This window comes from Nycticebus coucang, chromosome X, assembly GCF_027406575.1.
Source record: "Nycticebus coucang isolate mNycCou1 chromosome X, mNycCou1.pri, whole genome shotgun sequence".
NCBI classification, from domain to species: domain Eukaryota; kingdom Metazoa; phylum Chordata; class Mammalia; order Primates; family Lorisidae; genus Nycticebus; species Nycticebus coucang.
In genome coordinates, this window is record NC_069804.1 from 33,580,499 (window position 1) to 33,601,629 (window position 21,131).

At 34.3% G+C, this 21,131-nt stretch overlaps 1 protein-coding gene across 5 annotated transcripts in view; it reads right to left on the reverse strand.

Moving 5' to 3' along the window:
- The window catches only part of DMD (dystrophin), a 2,416,375-nt gene that overhangs the window by 2,075,907 nt on the left and 319,337 nt on the right, over positions 1-21,131 (reverse strand). For all 5 annotated transcript variants that reach the window (XM_053581215.1, XM_053581214.1, XM_053581218.1 and 2 more), the window contains exon 2: positions 6,788-6,849. In XM_053581215.1, coding sequence (XP_053437190.1) covers positions 6,788-6,849 — 62 coding nt within the window. The remainder of the gene's footprint in view (positions 1-6,787; positions 6,850-21,131) is intronic.

Below are 21,131 nucleotides of genomic sequence, written 5' to 3' on the forward strand. Positions count from 1 at the left end.
GTGGTTGCATTTTGAGGTTACCAAACATTCAAACATGGGTTAAAGCAAATAGTGATTGCATTTGGGGGTTACTAAACATTCAAAGACAGGTTAAAATCTCTGGTAGTATCACAAGTATTTAATAAATTGTATTTTTAAGTCTTCAATGTCCCCCAATCCTCTCCCTACTCCTTGTAGTTTGTATCAAGTTTGTGACACATCCCAAGAAAAATGTAGAAAAATGTATGTGGAATCATTGCCACCACAGTAACAGACATGGGAATACCCAGCGGTATTATAGTCAAGTTTCTTAAGTTCTATCTGTTCCATTTACTTTGAGCAAGCCACCTAAACCCTCATTTTACTCTTCTCGAATACTTATCTCATTAGGCCATTAGAGCAATTAAACATAAAAATGTAATTCTCAATAGCATTATTAAGAGGAAGGTACACATAAACAAAAAGTTCCCATTTGTCACTACTGCTGAAATGAGGATTTCTATGGTTTTCTGTTACCAATATTTATCTTTCCAGAACAACTGTACCCAATAATTCAAGTGTTACCAAAGCCCTGTACAAGGTACTCATCACAATCTAGAGACATATTTAACTGCACTTTATCTTTTGTAATGATCTAATTTTCCCTGATACCAAATAACGCAAAGAAACAAGAAGCCAGGGGCATAGGAGTCGATTTATATCCATGGAGAACCTTCTATGGCACAACAGCTCTGCTCTGTTACTTCTGATAAAGAAGACACAAGAGAACACTTTTACACTGCTGGTGGGACTGCAAACTAGTACAACCTTTCTGGAAGGAAGTATGGAGAAACGTCAAAGCAGTCAAGCTAGACCTCCCATTTGATCCGGCAATCCCATTACTGGGCATCTACCCAGAAGGAAAAAAATCCTTTTATCATAAGGACACTTGTACTAGACTGTTTATTGCAGCTCAATTTACAATCGCCAAAATGTGGAAACAGCCTAAATGCTCACCAACCCAGAAATGGATTAAGCTGTGGTATATGTACACCATGGAATACTATTCAGCTATTAAAAAAAATGGAGACTTTACATCCTTCGTATTAACCTGGATGGAAGTGGAAGACATTATTCTTAGTAAAGCATCACAAGAATGGAGAAGCATGAATCCTATGTACTCAATTTTGATATGAGGACAATTAATGACAATTAAGGTTATGGGGGGGGAGGAAAAACAGAGAGAGGGAAGGAGGGGGAGGGGTGGGGCTTTGGTGTGTGCCACACCTTCTGGGGGCAAGACATGATTGCGAGATGGACTTTACCTAACAAATGCAATCAGTGTAACCTGGATTATTGTACCCTCAATGAATCCACAACAATAAAAAAGAAAGGAAGGCACATTGTGTAATAGTTTAACACAAATTTACTACTTGCATATAAATTTAGAACTAACTAAGGAGGAACTATGGAGAATCCATAAGGAAAGTACAAATATATTGTACAAAGGAAAGCACATATATATGTTACCTCTTTCATTAAAATAACATTTTGCCACTTCATTACACTATCTTCTTTATGTAAAATGAAAATGTTTAAAATTCACTTTTAATATATAGTATGATCACTCTGTGTGTGTGAGCACACCAGTGTGCAAGCCTGGTGAGGACATGGATTGGTGCAGAGAGTGTAGCTGAATAACACAAATAAATCTTCTCTTCTCCTTGTTTGATGGCAAGAAGGTAGCCTAAACCATGTTCTAGAAAGAAATAAGCAGGCATCTAGGAAAAAAGATCACCCACCCAAATTTTAGTTTTGAAAATACAGGTTCATGTAAGGGATAGATAAATGGTTAAAATTGAACAGGATATGTGGGTTAAGTTTCAGGATAATGGGGATGTGGGATCAGTCAGACTAAAAAGAGATTTAATTAGCTTCCCCCCCAAACAAGACAAAAAATGTAGAAATGTAGTTGTGCATGCCAACATGCTACTCCCTCACAGGGCCTCCAGATGGCGTGCTATGGCATCCCAGTTAAATGTCTGGAGAGGCCAGATACCAAGCACAGCGTTGTCTGCCTCTGTTCCCAGCAAGGCAAAACATTGTGCACAAGCCACCCTTTATGTACTCCTGTTCATTTGGCCATTAAGTGTATAAGCTATGACCAGAACAGATTTATAGCAAGGACACTCTTTCACAGTATTTTAAACCCTACCTTGCCCTTGGGAATGGAAGTGAAAAGAAGATAAAGAAAGCAAAATGTTACTGCAATTGAATTTCTTACTCCTCAGATTGTTATTTGCTGTAGGAACAGAATTATCCAATTTAGAAAAACAAAGAAATATGGACTTCACAAACTGAGCTGTAGAATTAAAACTCGTGCTTGTTTCAAGAGCATCATGAAATTTTGGAGTTAAGAACACGATTACAACTTAAATGTCATGTTCCCGAGACGACCAGATGACAACATGGACAACAGAGGTAAATAGGAAGGAGAGATTCAGTAGATAAACTGCATAAATGTATCACTCCTTCAATTCCAAAAATATATTACGCAGTGATAAAATGGCAATATTTATGTTTAACTGTTTATAATACCCTTTTAATAAAGGCTTTGTTATGAGTAAGCACAGAAATGTAAAAGAAATGGAACTCATCCTTCGTATTAACCTGGATTTTCCATTGACTTTTCTTTCCAAAATATTTTGTGGATACATGTTATAATGTTTTTCCCGAAGTCATGTAAAGAGTCCTGATTTTCTGACTCACAATTTTACTGTTAATTTGTACTATATCATGCTTCTATGGTAGCTAGATGGTAAATTATGAAGAATTACTGGGAAAAGTATGTCACCTCAGTTTATTCTATTACATGATTTTTTTTTTCTGAGATGGTGAGTCCTGGTTTTTAATATGGACATATAGGTTGTGGCAATGAAGATATAACTGTACTATCATACCATGGGCCCCGGCGAATTCACAAGACAAAACTCATTACACATTTCTACTTAATTTAAGTCAAGTAGGAAGTTCCAAACTATGTTGAGAAAATCAAACAGAAGAGTGGAGTTATAGCATGTAAATAATGATAATCACGAAATCCAACGTAAGATAAAAAACATATAATTCTTTGGGAGATGGTTTGTATCTTGCAATTGATCTAATAGTCAATATTTTTCCCATGGATAATTTTTAAACACAAACATCAAGCAAGTTTTATAACAAAACTTTTCTTGATGATTTCAAAATTGTACTTTCATTTAAAAAGCATGTGTCAACGAGTAAAATTGTTATAATGTGAATTTTATTTGTCACACAATAAACACTAGACTTTTTAAAGACTATAAAATGTCTACAAATTACACAGAAAAATATTTACCTTGAATTAATCTTATCTAGAAATAGCTTTGTGTTTATATGGAGATAAATCTTGGTCGCTTATCTGCATAGAATATATGTGATAGATCACATTTTAGTAGAAGTTTTTGGAACTGAAGATTCATAGAAGACTTATTTTAGAAAGATATAGGGCTTATTTTGAAAAGTACTGGTAAAGTTAAAAAATCAGTGGAGTTTACTACCAAGACACTTTTAGCTTCAAATGACACCAAAACAATAAGGATATATTTAATCACATTTTCCTTAAAATATCCTTTCTGTAACTTTACGAAATAAAAGGAATAAGTTTGCTATCTCTCTACAATTTACAAAGATTAGAGAAATGTGTGCCTATGCCTTATTGATCAGCCTTTTAACTCATATTCATTTTTAACGTTGTTATATGTCTGTGTCTAATTTACCCCACAGACAGATAATTTTTCATTGTCTTTTCTCTTTTAAAAATTGTCTTCAGGGTGGTGCCTGTGGCTCAAGGGGTAGGGCGCCGGTCCCATATGCCGGAGGTGGTGGGTTCAAACCCAGCCCCGGCCAAAAACAAACAAACAAAAAAAAATTATCTTGAAAATATTTTTCCATCCAGAATTTCTTTTTCAAAACTTAGAATACACTATCTTTACTACTGACAAAATGTATATGCTATATTAATTTAACACACTAGCAATGAATATTGGGGTGACAAAGAAAATACACACTCCTACCTTCCTTAGGCTCCCATTTTAGAGCTTTCTTCATGGAGGTTTCCAGATTCCCTCGATTCAGGGTACTGCTTGCTCAGACCACCCACACCTAGCCCACTCAGCTATACTTTATTTAGCAATTAGCCAACATCTTCCAAACATTTGGGTAGGTTACATGAGATCAAAGTTTGCACTTGAACTAATTTTGTGTGCCTTACAGGCCTAGAATTCTGCTAAAAGACATGTAGTGATAGAATAATTAAGAATTAAATATATCACAATTATATTTATCTTTTGGCATGACACTAAGTGTTTTGAGGTGAATCAACCAGCTTTCTTTTAATTTTCATTATCTTCAAAAGTGTCTAAAAATAATGTAGTCACTTATCTGAAGTTTTGACAGAAAGAAATCAGATAATATCACAGTGATACTTTCAGGTTCTTGAAATGAAAACTTAGCACACACATATAGATATATTTTATCTTTAAATAGCTTTCTCCTCTCTCTTTGAAAATATTTATTTATAATATGAGATACCTAGATTATGCCTGATAATGGACTTCTGTCTTTGAAGGAATGGGGACTTTCCTAATCCGATTACAACAGGTGTGGGGAGAATATTTACAATATACACAAAATAAGCGGGAGTTAAAGTGGAGCGGGAAAATACTTGGAGACAAACACTTATTGTACTCAGGCATGTGATAATTCTACGGTGTTAAAAATGTGAACTCTCAGAGAGACAGGAAATAATGTATCTAATTGCTCTAAGGAAGTGTTAGCAATGTAGTCAGAAAAGATAGGATATCAAGCTTTGGTTTGTATATTAGGTGAGTTGTGATAAATGATACTCGAAAATGTCAACAGAAAGTGAAGATCTATTTAGATGTGGAGGAATGAAGATTAATTTCGATTCAGGGCAATCAATGTTTGTCATGTTCACATACTTTATAAAAATGACTCATTGGTTTAATTCAAAGATTTGGAGCATTGTTACATTTATTATTTCCTAAAATATATTTACGATTCTGATCTCTCTTTATGTTTGAGAACTTATCTGTTGTGTTTGACAATTTAAAAAAATCATTGAAGCCAGTAGCTGCAGTAATGGCAGCATATACATACATCTTGTAAATATTCTGAGAATTATGAATGCCTATCCTAAAGATGTTTGTTTACTTTCTATTTATTACTCTATATTTGTGTTGCCATAGTTCATTATTTCTTTTTTACTTGTACTTCAGTTAGTTAAAAATAAGTTGAGGATTTCAAAATTATGTTTCAATGTATGCTTATTATCTAAATTTCTATACTGAAAAATTATTAATTATTAATTCAGCAGGTAAACACAAATTAAATTTATTAGTTGACACTCAGTAACTTATACTAAAGAGTGCCTGGCAAAGTTCTCCTATCAAATACTACAAAGAATGGATAATACTCTACAACTTTCTGTGATAGCAAAGGGAGCACTTTTGAGATTCTATCTCTTCATAGATTGTTTTGGATCTATTACCATGATTTTTACAATTCATGGTCAGGCACTGTACCAGGAATTTTGAAGCTTTGAGTATAGGGACCGTATTTTATTAGCTTTACATTCCCATTATCTGGACTTGATTTATCAAGTAGGCACTCACGTACTTTCTCTTTCTCTCTCGCCATACGCACACACACATGCACACATGGTGGCCATAAAGTTCAAGTGCAATTTAAAATAGTGTGCAATCACATGTACTTTATGGGTACCCTGTACATACTCACACATATATGTACATGTACACAGAGGGTGCCAAAAAATGAAAATTCATACACATTTTAAGTGATCTTGTTAGAAGTAAAATTATTCATTCCTCAAAACTATACAAATTGCAGCATGTCCACGTACACTTGACCAGTAATGGTACATTCAATTCAACTTTCAAAAGAAACACATAGAAAACATCACTTAATACACACACACACACACACACACACACACACACACACACATACACATATGTGTGTGATAAAAAGATAAGAAAACCGACTCAAATTTTTTGATTGATTTGCCCACATCTGGAATGATTATATGTAAATCTAAACCTGTCTCTCATTGAAATCCAAACGAACTTCCTTATATTGAAGTCCTAAAGCTAGTTTTTCAAGCTAAGAATATCTTATCTCTTTGCATATATAATTATCTAGTTTTGCTACTAAATATGAGCTGAATTGTGTTTACAAAATAAATATTACTAAGAATATGGAGTGATGCCTACAGAAAAAGAAGATGAACTTGTCATCTTAAATTAATTTAAATATGCTCCAAGATATAGTGATTGAATTGGCCCAATGCAGTTATACTGGTTTTTCCAGAACTCAGTAAGGACGAAGGGGGACAAAAAATTGGCAATATTCACAATGATAAAAGCCCATCAGATCTTCTCCTAATATATATATATATACTAGATACTTAATGGAACACTGCTCTTATAATCCTCTGATGAATTGTGTTATTAAATAAATTCATACTATTAAGAAGAACTAAAGATATATATTTTGTAAAGTTAAATAATTTCTCTTCACCATATATTCTGCTGCTTATTATTTAATTAAAAAGTCAGCATAGTATTCCTACAATTACACAGCGGAAATAAAATGACACTAACAGAAAAAATACTATAGACATTTAAAGCACACAGGTATGTGATCCCTTGTGAAAATTTCACAACTTATATTACATCTTAAAATAGAAGTAACAAACCATCCTTACCTTAGAAAATTGTGCATTTATCCATTTTGTGAATGTTTTCTTTTGAACATCTTCTCTTTCATCTAAAAGGAAAAAAGAAAGTAATTTTAAATATAATTTGTACTTAACCCAAATCACTTTCAATTATTATCTGAAAGTGTTATTTTATATTTAGTATTGAATTCATTGATAAATGAAATTAAACAAGAGTGGTGTTGGTGTTGGGCATCCAAACTAAAATTATATCTGAAAGTAAATATGGCCAAGTCCACAGTCACTGAAATGCTAGGCACAGACATTACAGAATAAAACCCATAACTGAATAAATGGAATAGTATGTATTCCTTTATAATGAACAGAAATTCTAGTATAAATAAAGGGAATTATTAGTTGTCCTTTTCTCCAAAAACTGTTCCTTCACCTTTCCTTATTATCCCCCCAATCCATGCAGAAATTATTATTCTCTTCTTGGTAATACATAAATTTTCTAACGTGGGCCTGCTCCCTTTATAGGAGAGGTTACCTGAATATCAGGAGCATGGTTTACTTTATCTTTGCTTCCCAGATCCTTGCATGTTGTCTGCACAAATTAAGAGCTCAGAAAACATATTTGACAAATATATGAATGCTTAAAAGGGGAGGGGGAATTCTATAACTCTAAAATTTCTAGTACCTCTTTTCAGCCAAAAGTCAGAAAATTTCAAATAAAAATGCAAATGATACTCTTTATGGCCTACATATAAATACTCAATGGAAAAATCCCCAAGGACTTATACCAAGGGATTAAGAGAAAAAATTATTAAGAAATAGCTTCATAGAATCCATCCTCCTAAAGTCTCTTTTTCTTCCTAAGCTGGAAATTAATAATTGAGTTAAATGGACAGAAAAATCATCAATCTTGATTTACTAAAATGCTTTTTTCTAGCCAAAGCCTATCTTTAAATTACTGTAAAAATAATCATATTAGAAACATTCAATAAATGAAGACATGTGAGAGATATTTAAAATTGAGATATTTCATATTGTATTTACATGGGACAAAAGAACTATTATTAAAACGTCCTGACAAAGTATCCTGATTTGCTCTTATGTTATTTTTTCAAAAGTAAATCTTCACTGCTTCTCTTAAAAATAGTTGTTATCTGACATAGAATTAGTGTCTCATAATAAATGTATGTGTGCACTAAAAGTATATATTTATCTTTAAGTTAGAATGTTGACCTGTAAGTAGATGCTTTTAACAAATATGAGAAATAACAGTGGCTGAATAATAGATTTTAAATTGTGCTCTTAGATGAAAATTTTACTTAGCATTAGAAAATACATTTTACTTATTTGTGTTATTCCCACAAGCTTCTATGTACCCAATCAATATCAGCATTGTTTATATAGTATAGGGTAAGTTATAGCTATAATAAGGAAGTATTTCCTTTGTTGAAAAGCATAAATAAATAACAATAGATAGTTTTCAAAACTAATATAGCCTCTATTGAATCATTTTATTTCCATAAATTTAAGACTGCCCTTTCAAAACAGTAAAAAAAGAAACAACATTTAAAATAGTCAAAATGTAAATCAAAACCACTTTGAGATATCACCTAACCCCAGTGAGACTGACCCTAATCACAGAGTCCCCAAACAACATATGCTCGTGGGGGGTGCAGAGAAAAGGGAACAATCAGGCATTGTTGGTGAGATTAGAAACTAGTACAGCTTTTGTGGAAAGAAGTATAGAGTTCTCAAAGAACTAAAATTAGACCTTCCCTTTGATCCTGCAATCCCATTGCTAGGTATCTAGCCAAAAGAAAAAAAATCATTTTACCATAAGGACATTTGCACTCAAATGTTTATATCAGCTCAACTTACAATTGAAAAGATGTGGAAACAACCCAAGTACCCTTCGACACATGAATAGATTATTAAACTGTGGTATATGTATACTGTGGAATAGTATTCAGCCATAAAAAATGATGGAGATTTTGTATCTTTTGTTAACAACTTGGATGAATTTGGATAACACTCTCCTGAGTAAGGTATCACAATAATGGATAAACAAGCATAATACTAATTTAAAACTTATAGATCAACAACTACTGCTTACATGACAGACAAAGCTTAATTACATTCAAGAATTGGGGGAGGGGAGAGGGAGTTTGGTGGATTCCTATTCAGCGAGAACAATGTGCAGGCATAATATGGCATACTTTCTGGGTGAAGGACACAACTACAACTTGGCCTTTACCTTGCAAATGCAAACAAAGTAACTAGTTGTATGTACCCTCATATTAATCTGAAATAATAAAATAAAATAAATCAAAATAGTCAAAATTTATCTTCACTGACCTACTATAGGAAAACCAGTCTATTCATATTTTAGCAGTGGTATGTAGGTATAGTCGTAAAATTAAATGATCTTATTTGCAATTCTTATTTTTCTATGTACATGCATATCCTCTCTGTCAGAGAGCAGAGAGTAATGTGGGATTTGAAAGTATGCATTCAGATGTCTTTGAGACACACCCAAAGACCTCCACCAAAAGCTCAATAGGAGGTCAGGTGAAGAGATTTGGTCCAGTGGCTTTTAAGTGAAAAATGCATAGTAAAACAATATTTTTATTCTTTTCAATTATATAGAAAATGAGCAATTTTTAGACAGGCCTTGAAGTAAGCACAAAAATCATTTTTTTTTTTATTAAATCATAGCTGTGTACATTGATATGATCATGGGGCATCATTCACTAGCTTCACAGACCGTTTGACACACTTTCATCACACTGGTTAACATAGCCTTCCTGGCATTCTCTCAGTTACTGTGCCAAGACACTTACATTCCACATTTACCAAGTTTCACATATACCCTTGTAAGATGCACCGCAGGTGTAATCCTACCAATCCCCCTCCCTCTACCCCCTTCCCCCCTCCCTCCCTTCCCTTTCCCCCTTCCCCCTATTCTTAGGTTGTAACTGGGTTATAGCTTTCATGTGAAAGCCCTAAATTAGTTTCATAGTAGGGCTGAGTACATTGGGTACTTTTTCTTCCATTCTTGAGATACTTTACTAAGAAAAATATGTTCCAGCTCCATCCATGTAAACATGAAAGAGGTAAAGTCTCCATCTTTCTTTAAGACTGCATAATATTCCATGGTGTACATATACCACAATTTATTAATCCATTCATGAATCGATGGGCACTTGGGCTTTTTCCATGACTTAGCAATTATGAATAGGGCTGCAATAAACATTCTGGTACAAATATCTTTGTTATGATGTGATTTTTGGTCTTCTGGGTATATGCCCGGTAGAGGGATTACAGGATTGAATGACAGATCTATTTTTAGATCTCTAAGTGTTCTCCATATCTCTTACCAAAATCTTGAGATTATGTGCAACATTTTATGTATCTACTGTTTAAATAACACTAAAAATGTGAGCTTCAACAGACAGATGTCTTCACTGGTCATTTTCCCTTACCTTTATGTGTTTAATACAAAGAAAATATGTTTTCAATGAATTACCAGCTAATATTTTATCTTAGTATTCTAGCAGATGTTTTCTTTACAGTATAACTATTAATATAATTTTGTTATCACAAAATACATAAAAATTATTATGATTAACTGTTCATAAGGCTTTTTAAATTGTTATCTCAATAAATCAATATGTAATTGACTATTATGTTTTTTACTTAAAACATACAAGCTATGAAGAAACAAAGCTACTAAGTGACAGAAATGAACTTGATATAGATGATCTGAATCAAAGTCCATGGCTTTTCACACTGTCCAGATATCCCTTGTCTACATTCTAATTGTGTAATTATAATTAAACACAAAAATTATATAATGTAATTATACAGTATTATTTATAATTTATATATAATATAAATAATTAATAATATGAAACTTCATAATATGATTAGAATCACAAAAGCAGAAGATATTAACACACATGCATAACAACCATGAATTCAAAGCCTTTAGTGTGAAAAACTCAAGTGGATTTCAGTATGTTTTAACCCACATGAATGGTATCCTGCATGAATAGATCCAGAATTGACTATTGAATCTTCCTTATGTTGCTAGATGATTTTGTTACTAATATTTTAAATGATTACTTTCTTACATCTACTAATTTATATCTATAACATTGTAGAAATAATTTAACATCCAAAATCAATCAAAATTTTCATGTCTACACATTATGATCCTTCATAAATACATATTTTACAAAACACAATGATCTGTCTTTTTCACGTATTTTAGCATACAGATCTTATGGCTATGCTTTCTTTTTGTGTGCTATTAGATGTGATACCATAATGATCACTTTCATACATTCCCTCTCAGTTTCTAGTTTACAGTTGCCTTAGGATAAATTATTAGGTCAAACATTGTAACATAATCATTTGTACCATAATATCAATCTGAAATGAAAAAAAAAAAACATTACTAAGTCACCCTCATGGAAACACTTATGGCTTTTGCTAAATATTGTTATACTGTTTTCCCAGTGGTCACGCCTATTTTTTCTGATACCAAAATAGAATATTAGGAGCTTCTAAACCAAAATCTCAGTGGCAGGCATGTTGCTGATAAGATTTGTTTCTTTAATCTTTTAAGGGATTTCTGCTTTGTTAACAATAGGAGAAACTTTATTTCAAATTTATATGAAAGTACAAACGATCAGGTTACAATGCTTGCATTTGTTAGCTAATGTCCTTGTAGTTGTGTCCCGCACCCAGGAAGTGTGTCATATACCTTTCTATTGTGCCCATTAAGTGGGAGCACAACAAGCCCTCCCTCCTCCTCCTCCTCCCTCCTCCCTCCTCCCCCTCCTTCTATGTTGAATTGAATTGAGATTGTCTCTTGTGTGGGCATGGATTAGTTCCTCTATGGCTTCATGTTAGTATTGCATACATTGGATACTTGCTTTCCCATTCTTGTGATACTTTACTAATAAAAACGTGTTTCAGGCTCAACGCCTGTAGCTCAGCGGCTAGGGCGCCAGCCCATACACTGCAGTTGGCATGTTGGAATCCAGCCCAGGCCTGCCAAACAACAGTGACAACTACAACCAAAAAAATAGCTGGGCATTGTGGTGGATGCCTGTGGTCCCAGCTACTTGGGCGGCTGAGGCAAGAGAATTGCTTAAGCCCAAGAGTTTGAGGTTGCTGTGAGCTGTGACACCACTGCACTCTACTGAGGGTGACATAGTGAGATTGTCTCAAAAAAAAAGAGAAGAAAGAAAAAGAAAAGAGAAACATGTTTCAACTTAAAAGGAGAAACTTGATGCTTGCTTTAATTTGAAGTAATTAGATTACTAATGAAGTAGAACATGTGTCATGCATTTACGTAGTCTGTATATTTCTACTTTTGCCAAAATACTTGTTTATATCCTCTTCTCATGTTTCTGTTGAACACTTTATATTTTAAAATTAATAGGGATGCGATAATTATACAATAGTTCTTAAACATTTCAAGTTATAGGCTTCATTTGATTATGTGATAAAAAAATGAACCTTCTCTACAGAAAAACTGCCTACCTATACATATTTGCATACAAATTCATAAAGTTCATTGACTTCCCTGCACAAGATTCCTACTACTATAAAATCAAAGTTAAGGTTAACTACTGTAAGTTAAGCTAATACATACTCCTAGTAAATGAATGATCATATTTCTCTACGTGGTCATATTTTTTTGAATTTTCATTTTATTTTTATTATGCTAAAATTTTATATTTATATATTTGGGTTTTTTATTGTTTGGGATTCATTGAGTGTATAAAGAATTAAGTTCACCTGACTGCATTTGGTAGGTAAAGTCCCTCTTATAATTGTGTCCTGCTCCTAAGAGGTGTGCCATACACCATAACCCCCACCCCCTCCCTCCTCTCCTCTACCAGCTCCCTCTTTCCCCTACCCCCCCACTTTGTATTAGATTGTCTACTGCCTTCTTGTTAGAATTGAGTACATTGGATTTTTGCTTCTCCATTCTTGTGATGCTTTACTAAGAACAATGTTGTTCCACCTCCATCCTGGTTAATATAAAAGATGGAAAATCTACATTTTTTAATGGCTGGATAGTATTCCATGGTATATACATACCACAGCTTGTTAATCCATTCCTAAGTTGGTGGGCATTTAGGTTGTTTCCACATTTTGGCAATTGTAAATTGAGCTGCCATAGACAGTCTAGCACAAATGTCCTTAGGATAAAAGCATATTTTTTTTCTTCTGGGTTGATGCCTATTAATGGGTTTGCAGGATCAAATGGGAGGTCTAATTTTGAGTTCTTTGAGGATTCTCCATACTTTCTATATTTATATATCTGAATCTATACACTTTCATTGCTACTTCTGATATTGCCTCAAATTTGATCATTTTAAGTAGGGCCAGTTGTATAGCCAAAGTTAATCTAAAGTTTATATATCTATATCCATATCTATATCTATTTCATACATATATAAGTTGTTGCAGAAATTATTTTGATAGTTTTACAAGATGTACATTACTGTAGACCTATACTCTATAGTAAAACATATTCACGTGGAATCAGCAACAAAGTGAATAAAAAAAGAATCAAGTGAAATCTTTTTTATTAGAAAGCGATTCTGTGCTCCTGTGTAGTCATTTCAAGTAGCACACATTCTACTTCATTTCCTCCAGGGTTTATTTTTAACTGATTTTATTTTACTAATAAAAATATGCATTGGCGTATTAATATGAGAAGCAAAGAAGAAAATATCTCTTAGAGAAATTTACTTGAAAACTGTCCCCTGGAGATATCAAGAAGTGAAGAACTACTACTTCATAAATTGCAAAAAAGTGACCAACATTTTATTTTATTCTCTCTGTGGGGAAAACCCATATAAAATTAGCTTTCTACCATGAGATAAAAATCGTATTCCTCTCAGAATTCTTTAACCTCTTCTAATAAAGTTATTTTTTTATTCAGTGTATCTGGCCCTTTCTATTTTTTAAGATTAGTGCAATGACCTTTTACCCTGTTATTAACTTTTATATTCCTGAGACTCTCAGGAATATAAATGTGAGATATATTTAACTGTAGAAAAATGACATTGGACAAACTGAGAGGACATTAAATCAAGGGAACTGGCTTCCAGTCCTAGTGCAGGATTTATTAGAATTATGACCTTAAAATTGCCAGGCCTCAATCCCTTATCTGTGAAATGAGAATATTAATTGCCTTTTAACTCATGGAGCCATTGTGAGGATAAAATGAAAGTATTTATTTATGTAAGTTTATAAAATAATTGTTTATGAAATGCTTACTATGTGCTAGTCACTCAAGTATTTACTGAGAGGAAATGTAAGACTCAGTCTTTGGCAAACTTCTCAGCCTAGTAGAAAGTAGACATATCATAAATAAATATGAAATATTCTATGTGGACATAAACACAAATATTCAAAGTGTATTATGGAGCAGAATGTGATATGTGGCCATATGGGTGTGAGGGAAGGTATTTCGGAAAAGGTGATGGCTAGGTCAAGTACAGAAGGATGAGCAAAAGGAAAGAAGGAGCAAAGGTATGAAGAGAAAGATGGATCTTACTAAGCAGAGAGCAAGGTCACAGGCAGGGAGATAAGACACCAAAAGTGCACCTCCTTCACTATATACAATTCCATTTTCTTTTTTGCACTCTAAAATGTGAGCATGGCAATGGTATAGGATGAAACCGAAAATAAAGTTGGATGGGAAATTCTAGTGAATTTCCATTATAAGACCCCTTCTCCACTATCAGATAAGACAACATAAGTAAAAGCATTTAAAAACTGGAAAAAAAAGGAATTCTATGAACACCAAGAGCTAACCTCATTACACGGAGCATTAAGCCATACTGTATGCCAGAAAAAAATTTTAATATGATCTTTGGGCGCTAGTTAACATATTAATTAAAGATTCTCGTCACTTACTTGACACAGAAAATATACACTTAAAAGTAGAAGGGAACAGTTTAAAAATGCACACGGTAAAGAAATACAAAGAATTACGGCTTCAATTTGCTTAAAGAAAGGGCTATGAAGTAATATGGAAGAATGATTAGTGTCAGTCTCTTCTCCCCTTAGACCAAAAATGAAAACAACAAAAATGAAAAACATAGAACATTAATGGTAAGCAACATTAGATAAGGTTATGTGATACTTTGGAGCATGATGAAGGAAGGCTCCAAATTCAGGGTGTATTTAGAAAATGGATTTACTGTGCTATTGATGTTACAAAATTACAATGCAGAATACAGGAGGTTAAAATGGAAAATGGTATGAAAAATTCTTCCCATTAAATCTGGGTAATAGCTTTTGATCATAGGATTTTAGACTTCCAGGGCCTAAGGTGACATTAGTGGTCAGCTTATAATGAGGAGGTCTAAAATAATTAAACTCCCACATGAAGAAAAGAGATATTTTTAGTGTCTAAAAGGTTTCCTTATTTTCCTATGCACTCTACAATTGATACAATACAGCTTTCACGCTCATCATCCTATAGAAGGTGTTCCTAATGACATAACCTATATCCTTTCTCATTTCCAAGATTGTGACTGTCTGGATCATAACTATAATCTCAGCACTGAGCAGGGAATGTGTTACATAGTAGCGTTCAATAAAGATGTTTTAAATTAATGAAGGAATAATTTACTTTTAAGTCCTCTTCTCATTTTTCTACCATACAAATAGTAATCATATTAACCTATAATAAGCAGAATAATAGTCTGCCCAAAGACGTCCACAGCCTAATACCTGACACCTGTGAATAAATTATGTTACATGACATGGAATTAAGTTTACAAGTAGAATTAGATTGGCCGATCACCTAACTTTTAATAGGAAGGTTACCCTGGATTATCTGGTGGGCAGAATGTAATCACAAGAGCCGTTAAAAGGAGGAAATGGCTGCCTAAGAGAAAGAATCAGAAATATAGCAGCATGAAAAGGACTCAGGCCAAGGTTGCTGGTTTTGAAGATAGGAGAAAGAACATGAGCCAAAGAATGTGGGCCTAGAAAATGCCAAACACAAAGAAATTGGTTCTCCCCTTAAACCTGCAGAAGGCACACACCCCTGCTGGCACCTTGATTTAGCCCAGGAGGTCCATCGGATTTCTGACCTACTGAACTGTTTGATAATCAAATTTATAGAGTTTTAAGCCACGAATTTGGTAATCATTTTTATAGCAGCAATAAAATCGAATATAAAACATTTTATCTTTCAGGCTATGAAGTGACAAAGATAGTGTTCCTAAACTTGTGTTCTTACAGTTTCATGAGAAAGGCAGATAGGAAAAAATCACATGTAGATACAAATATCCAGGTAAGTTCCCCAATGAAGAAAGGACAAGCAGCCAGATACAGTGGCTCATGCCTGTAATTCTAGCACTCTAGGAGGCTGAGGCAGGAGGATTGCTCTAGATGAGGAGATTGAGAGTAGCCTGAGCTGCATGCCTGCATCCCCATCTCCTTGTGAGGCTGCGTCAGGATGATCCCTTGAGCTCAGCAGTTTGAGATTGCAGTGAGTTATGATGACACCACTGCACTCTGGCCTGGGTGACAAGAGTGATGAGACCCTATCTCAAAGGAAGAAAAAGAGGGGAAGGGAAGGGAGAAAGAAAGAAAACACATGGCTCGGTAATAGCATATATTAAAAGAACTAACTTGAAAAATCCAGGGCCTCCTGGATGAAGTGACATCTCAGCTGAGTTGTGGAAATCAGTTAAGATTAGAGGGGCAAACAAGGTGGAAAAGAGAATGGCAGGTGAAAAAGCAGGTGAAACTGTCAGGAAACTGAGAGAAAGAACTGAGAGAAAGAACTGAGAGAAAGAGTCCCATGAAAGAGTCCTTTCATGGGACTAGAGAAAGAGGAGGGGAATAAAAGCAGCAAAAATGACTCCAGAAAAAGGTGAAGTTAACATCATCCAACTTACGAAGAGCTTGGTAATTTAGTGAGAGGCCAGTTTGAAACCAAAGGAGAATTTTAAGCAGGGGAATGACCATACTAGGTTTGAACTTTAGAAATAGATTTCACAGTGTAGAGAATATTGGAGGAGAGGTAAGACTAGAATCAAGATTGATTAGCTGATTATAGTTCTATTCCATGTGAGAAGGGACCATGGCCTGTACTAGTGGATTGCAGAGGGGCTGGAGAAAAGGAGATGTATGCGAGACACATTTAATATGTATTATTGATAAGTACTCTATTAATTTTATATGTAGGGGTGATAGCGTTGGGACAAAGATGGTCAACAATAGTCCTGAGTGGAGTTGTCTGGAGATCCTAGGAAGAAGAGGGCCAGTTTTATGTGTATAATGATAGGATGGGAAACACTGGCGTTGGATAAAGGAGCCTAAAGCTCAAGAGACATATCTTAGTTAAAAGTAAAGATTTAGAAAACACAAGCCAATAGGCATTTGGTAACTGAAACCCCTAGAGTGAATGACATTACTAAGAATATTGTATAAGCTTGCCTGTCTTCTGAAATACCACTGTCTCGTTGCAAGATAAGGGTTCCTTCCTAATCTGTTTTATTGACTTATTTGACAGGAACCATGGAAATAAATGGCATTCTCCTATGATCCTATCTTTCATCTTTTCCTTTCTTTGTCTACTATGTTGATTCTTCTCAAATTAACTTCCTCACCCCAGCTCAGTAATCACTATATATTGATATAAGTGGTGCCCAAATCTGTTTTTGATCTTGAATATGTCCTGATGTTCAAACTGACATAGCCAACTACAGTTAACACCTCCATCTAGCTATACTGCAGGTGCCTTAACAATATCATTCATTTTCCCCAATAAAGTTCCCCTATCAATAAATGGCATTACCATTCTTCTACTGACCAAATTAGTATCTCTTCAGTCAATATACAAGTTTGAAAAATGCTTGCCCTGAGGTTCTAGGCCAGCTTATTTATTAGAATGTTACATGGGGGGACTTCACAATTTGACTCCAATGTATTTTTCTAAACTTATTATCTATCAGACCAATTGAAAGCCCACTTATCTTGCAAGAACCTACCAAATCTATGCTAGTTACACAAGCCAGATTTTTCCATGAATAAGCCATATTCTTTCTTGCCCTAGTACTTTGTTCTCACGGTCCCTAGAATATGACTTGAAAATGTCAATATTAAGATCTAGTTCAAATGTAAGGGTTTTCATAATCACATTTATCTTCCTTGCAGAACTCATCAATCAATCCTGGTATATACATACATGTTAGCTCTTTTTTACACACACACACACACACACACACACACACACACACACACACACACTTTGTTTTCTTCCAATAATGCAGCCCAAATCCCACCCATCACTCCCTAAATGTATTATTATGTCATTGTAACTCTTGGTACTCAACGTTGTGTATTCAAGCAGAAATAGGTAATTGGTAAGGGTTTCTGGAATAAATCAAACTACAAACCAATGCTGTAATTAGATCTCAGGTGCACTAAGTCCTAGGCCAATGCTCTTTCCCTTCACTTCATCACATTACTCTAATTACACTGTTAATTATAAACCTTTCTTAATCATCAATTTCCTAAAATATCCATTGAGCATCCATTAGTTGTAAAACTACTTTTCAATATATTTCCCCAAAATTTGGCCTTGGGAATGAAGTGGTGCTACTTATTTTCATCAGTGTAAGTAATGAAAAATTGAGATAGATAATATTTTGTGCAAACAAGCTGCCTTGATTTCTCTGAGTGAATTACATTCCATCTTATGATGTAATTGCCCTTTACTTCTTCATTTTTCATGACTGTCAAGGCTCCTAACACAACGTAAAATGCTATGGATGATCAGCCTAGCCCTTTGCCGCCACTGCAGATGTTGCTTCTTTCTAAGGGAGTTCAATTGATTTCTATTATAGAGAATTGACAGAACCAGAAAACAATGTGGAAAGCTGGGTCAGCTCATATTGAATTAAAATTTCCCTCCCATTCCTTGCCTCTTAATCATAGAATTTATGCTATAATAGCAAATTAAAGTTAACACCAAACATTGACATAACCATACAGTTGCATATTTATAAAATCACAATGGCATATACATTGAAAACACAGTATAATAATTGTAAAAGAATTATCTGTATAGTTTTTGAAGTTGCTATTAAGCAGGATATAACGACACTGAGGTGGAAGGAAAATATTAGAATGGAAGACAGAACAGAACTGCAAAGTTGCATGGAAAGGAGCGTGGTGGCATAAGTTGGAAAAATAGAGTGCCATGTTGTAGATGGTGCAAATGGTTCATTCTTGTTCTCTTAAAATTGCATGTATCAGATACAGTATGGGCCAGTGGTTTAATACATTCATTCCATACTTACATAACCTGGCTTCCAACCTTAGCTCCATTTCTCACTAGCTCTATTGCTTTGGGTAATTACTTAAGCTCTCTGTGTCTCCTTGTCTCCATCTGTATCATGGAAATAATAATGGGGGCACAGAATTGGGAGTAGTTAATGTACCCCACATGATACATATTAATACCAAAATACTTAAATAAAAAATAGTGAGGGGGAAACCCTTAACATGTTCCTTCTAAATAGATCACAACTTCCTTTGTGCCTTCTGCACAAATCGAATTGTCTTGTATGACAGACACATTACGAGATGGCAGCCATATTAATTATTAGTAATATTTTTAAATACATTTATATATATGCATAAATGAAAGTATTCTTGATTTGAAGATTAAAAATAAATTGTGAAATGGCATTAGTATAAATTATACTTATTCATGCCCAAAAGAATAAAATAACTTTTAGTAATAACAGGAATAATGAATATTTCTGTGGTGCATCGTAACTTAGAAAGTAATTTAAAATATCTCATCTTGTTTAAACTTGAATATGTGGGTGTAGGCTTGTTAGGGGTAAAAATAAGCTATTAATTAGTATGCAGACTTAAAATATATTTTGGTAGTGTGTCATGAGAAGAATCACTTATTTTTGTTAAAATAATAATCGTGGACTAATTATGGAGGAATAAATCAAAATAAGGTCAAGGTCTTTGATGTATTTGGAGATGAAACTACACTTGGACACTGTAGTAGAATTTCTAACTTGAAACCTGTTTCATACCTCAGCCTAGACAATTTTAGTTTTAAAATAGATAATTTCTCCACTGAAAAATATTAAAAATACATCATTCTGTGGCATGTATTACCTATTTTCATGGATTGCAGAATAGTTCTTTGAAAATAAAAAGGAAAACAATCAGACAAATGTTCACAATTTCCAAATGTCTTGTTAATGAGATGAAACGGACAAATAGTCAAACACCGGGCACTTTCTAGGGTGTATTATAAAGGAAAATTTAAATCAAAAGATGCAGTTTCTCAACTTGCACTAAGGAATAAAGGTTAAGAAAATGGAATAATTGATGTGGATAATGCCTTGTGCCTTATTTTCCTGGGCCAACTCAGTTCAACTGTAACTAGTAAACACATTCTGGGATGGTGAAGCTTTCTCAGCACAAGCATCCACATCTCTTTCCTCTTTGCATTACAGCTTTATCCAGTTTGGTAAGAGAGTTTGCTAAGTCCATCTGCAGGATAGCCCAGGAGTGACAGAGATTTAGTTCTCTCGAGGTCAGTCTTCAATAAATGAGAGACAGAAGTCTATGGACAAAAAATCCAGTGGAACAAATAGCAAGGATAGTTTGTAAGGCTCCTCAAGACTTCCCTGGGACATGGAATGCAGAATACTCCACCTTTATTGTCTACTCTTCCTGTGTGGAGACTGGACCTATACTTGTTGCCTTCATCCTGCATCCTCAGAAAAGTCTTTTAAGCCACCACAAACCTCAGATCTCCAGTCTGAAAAATGGAAATAATCATAGCGATAACGTCCTAGTTTTATTTTGATGATGTATCTGTAAAGAATCAAGTGTAGTCTTGAGTAAGGACAGTACAAAATATGTGCCAACATAGATTATTATTGTTAGTCCGAAATACACACGCCCATATATTATATATTATATATATGTATATGTATATATATACACACAGGGTGTCCATAAAGTTCATATGCAATTTAAAACAGAAAACTTTATGGATATAATATATTTTATTTATTTATTTATTTATTTATTTATTTATTTATTTATTTATTTATTACAGTTTTTTGCTGGGGCTGGGTTTGAATCCTTCACCTCTGGCATACGGGGCTGGCGCCCTACTCCTTTGAGCCACAGGCACCACCCCTGGATATAATATATTTACTTGCATTAAAAATTTGTGGAAAGGGGCAGCACCTGTGGCTCAGTGAGTAGGGCGCCGGCCCCATATACTGAGAGTAGCGGGTTCAAACCTGGCCCTGGCCAAACTGCAACAAAAAATAGCCGG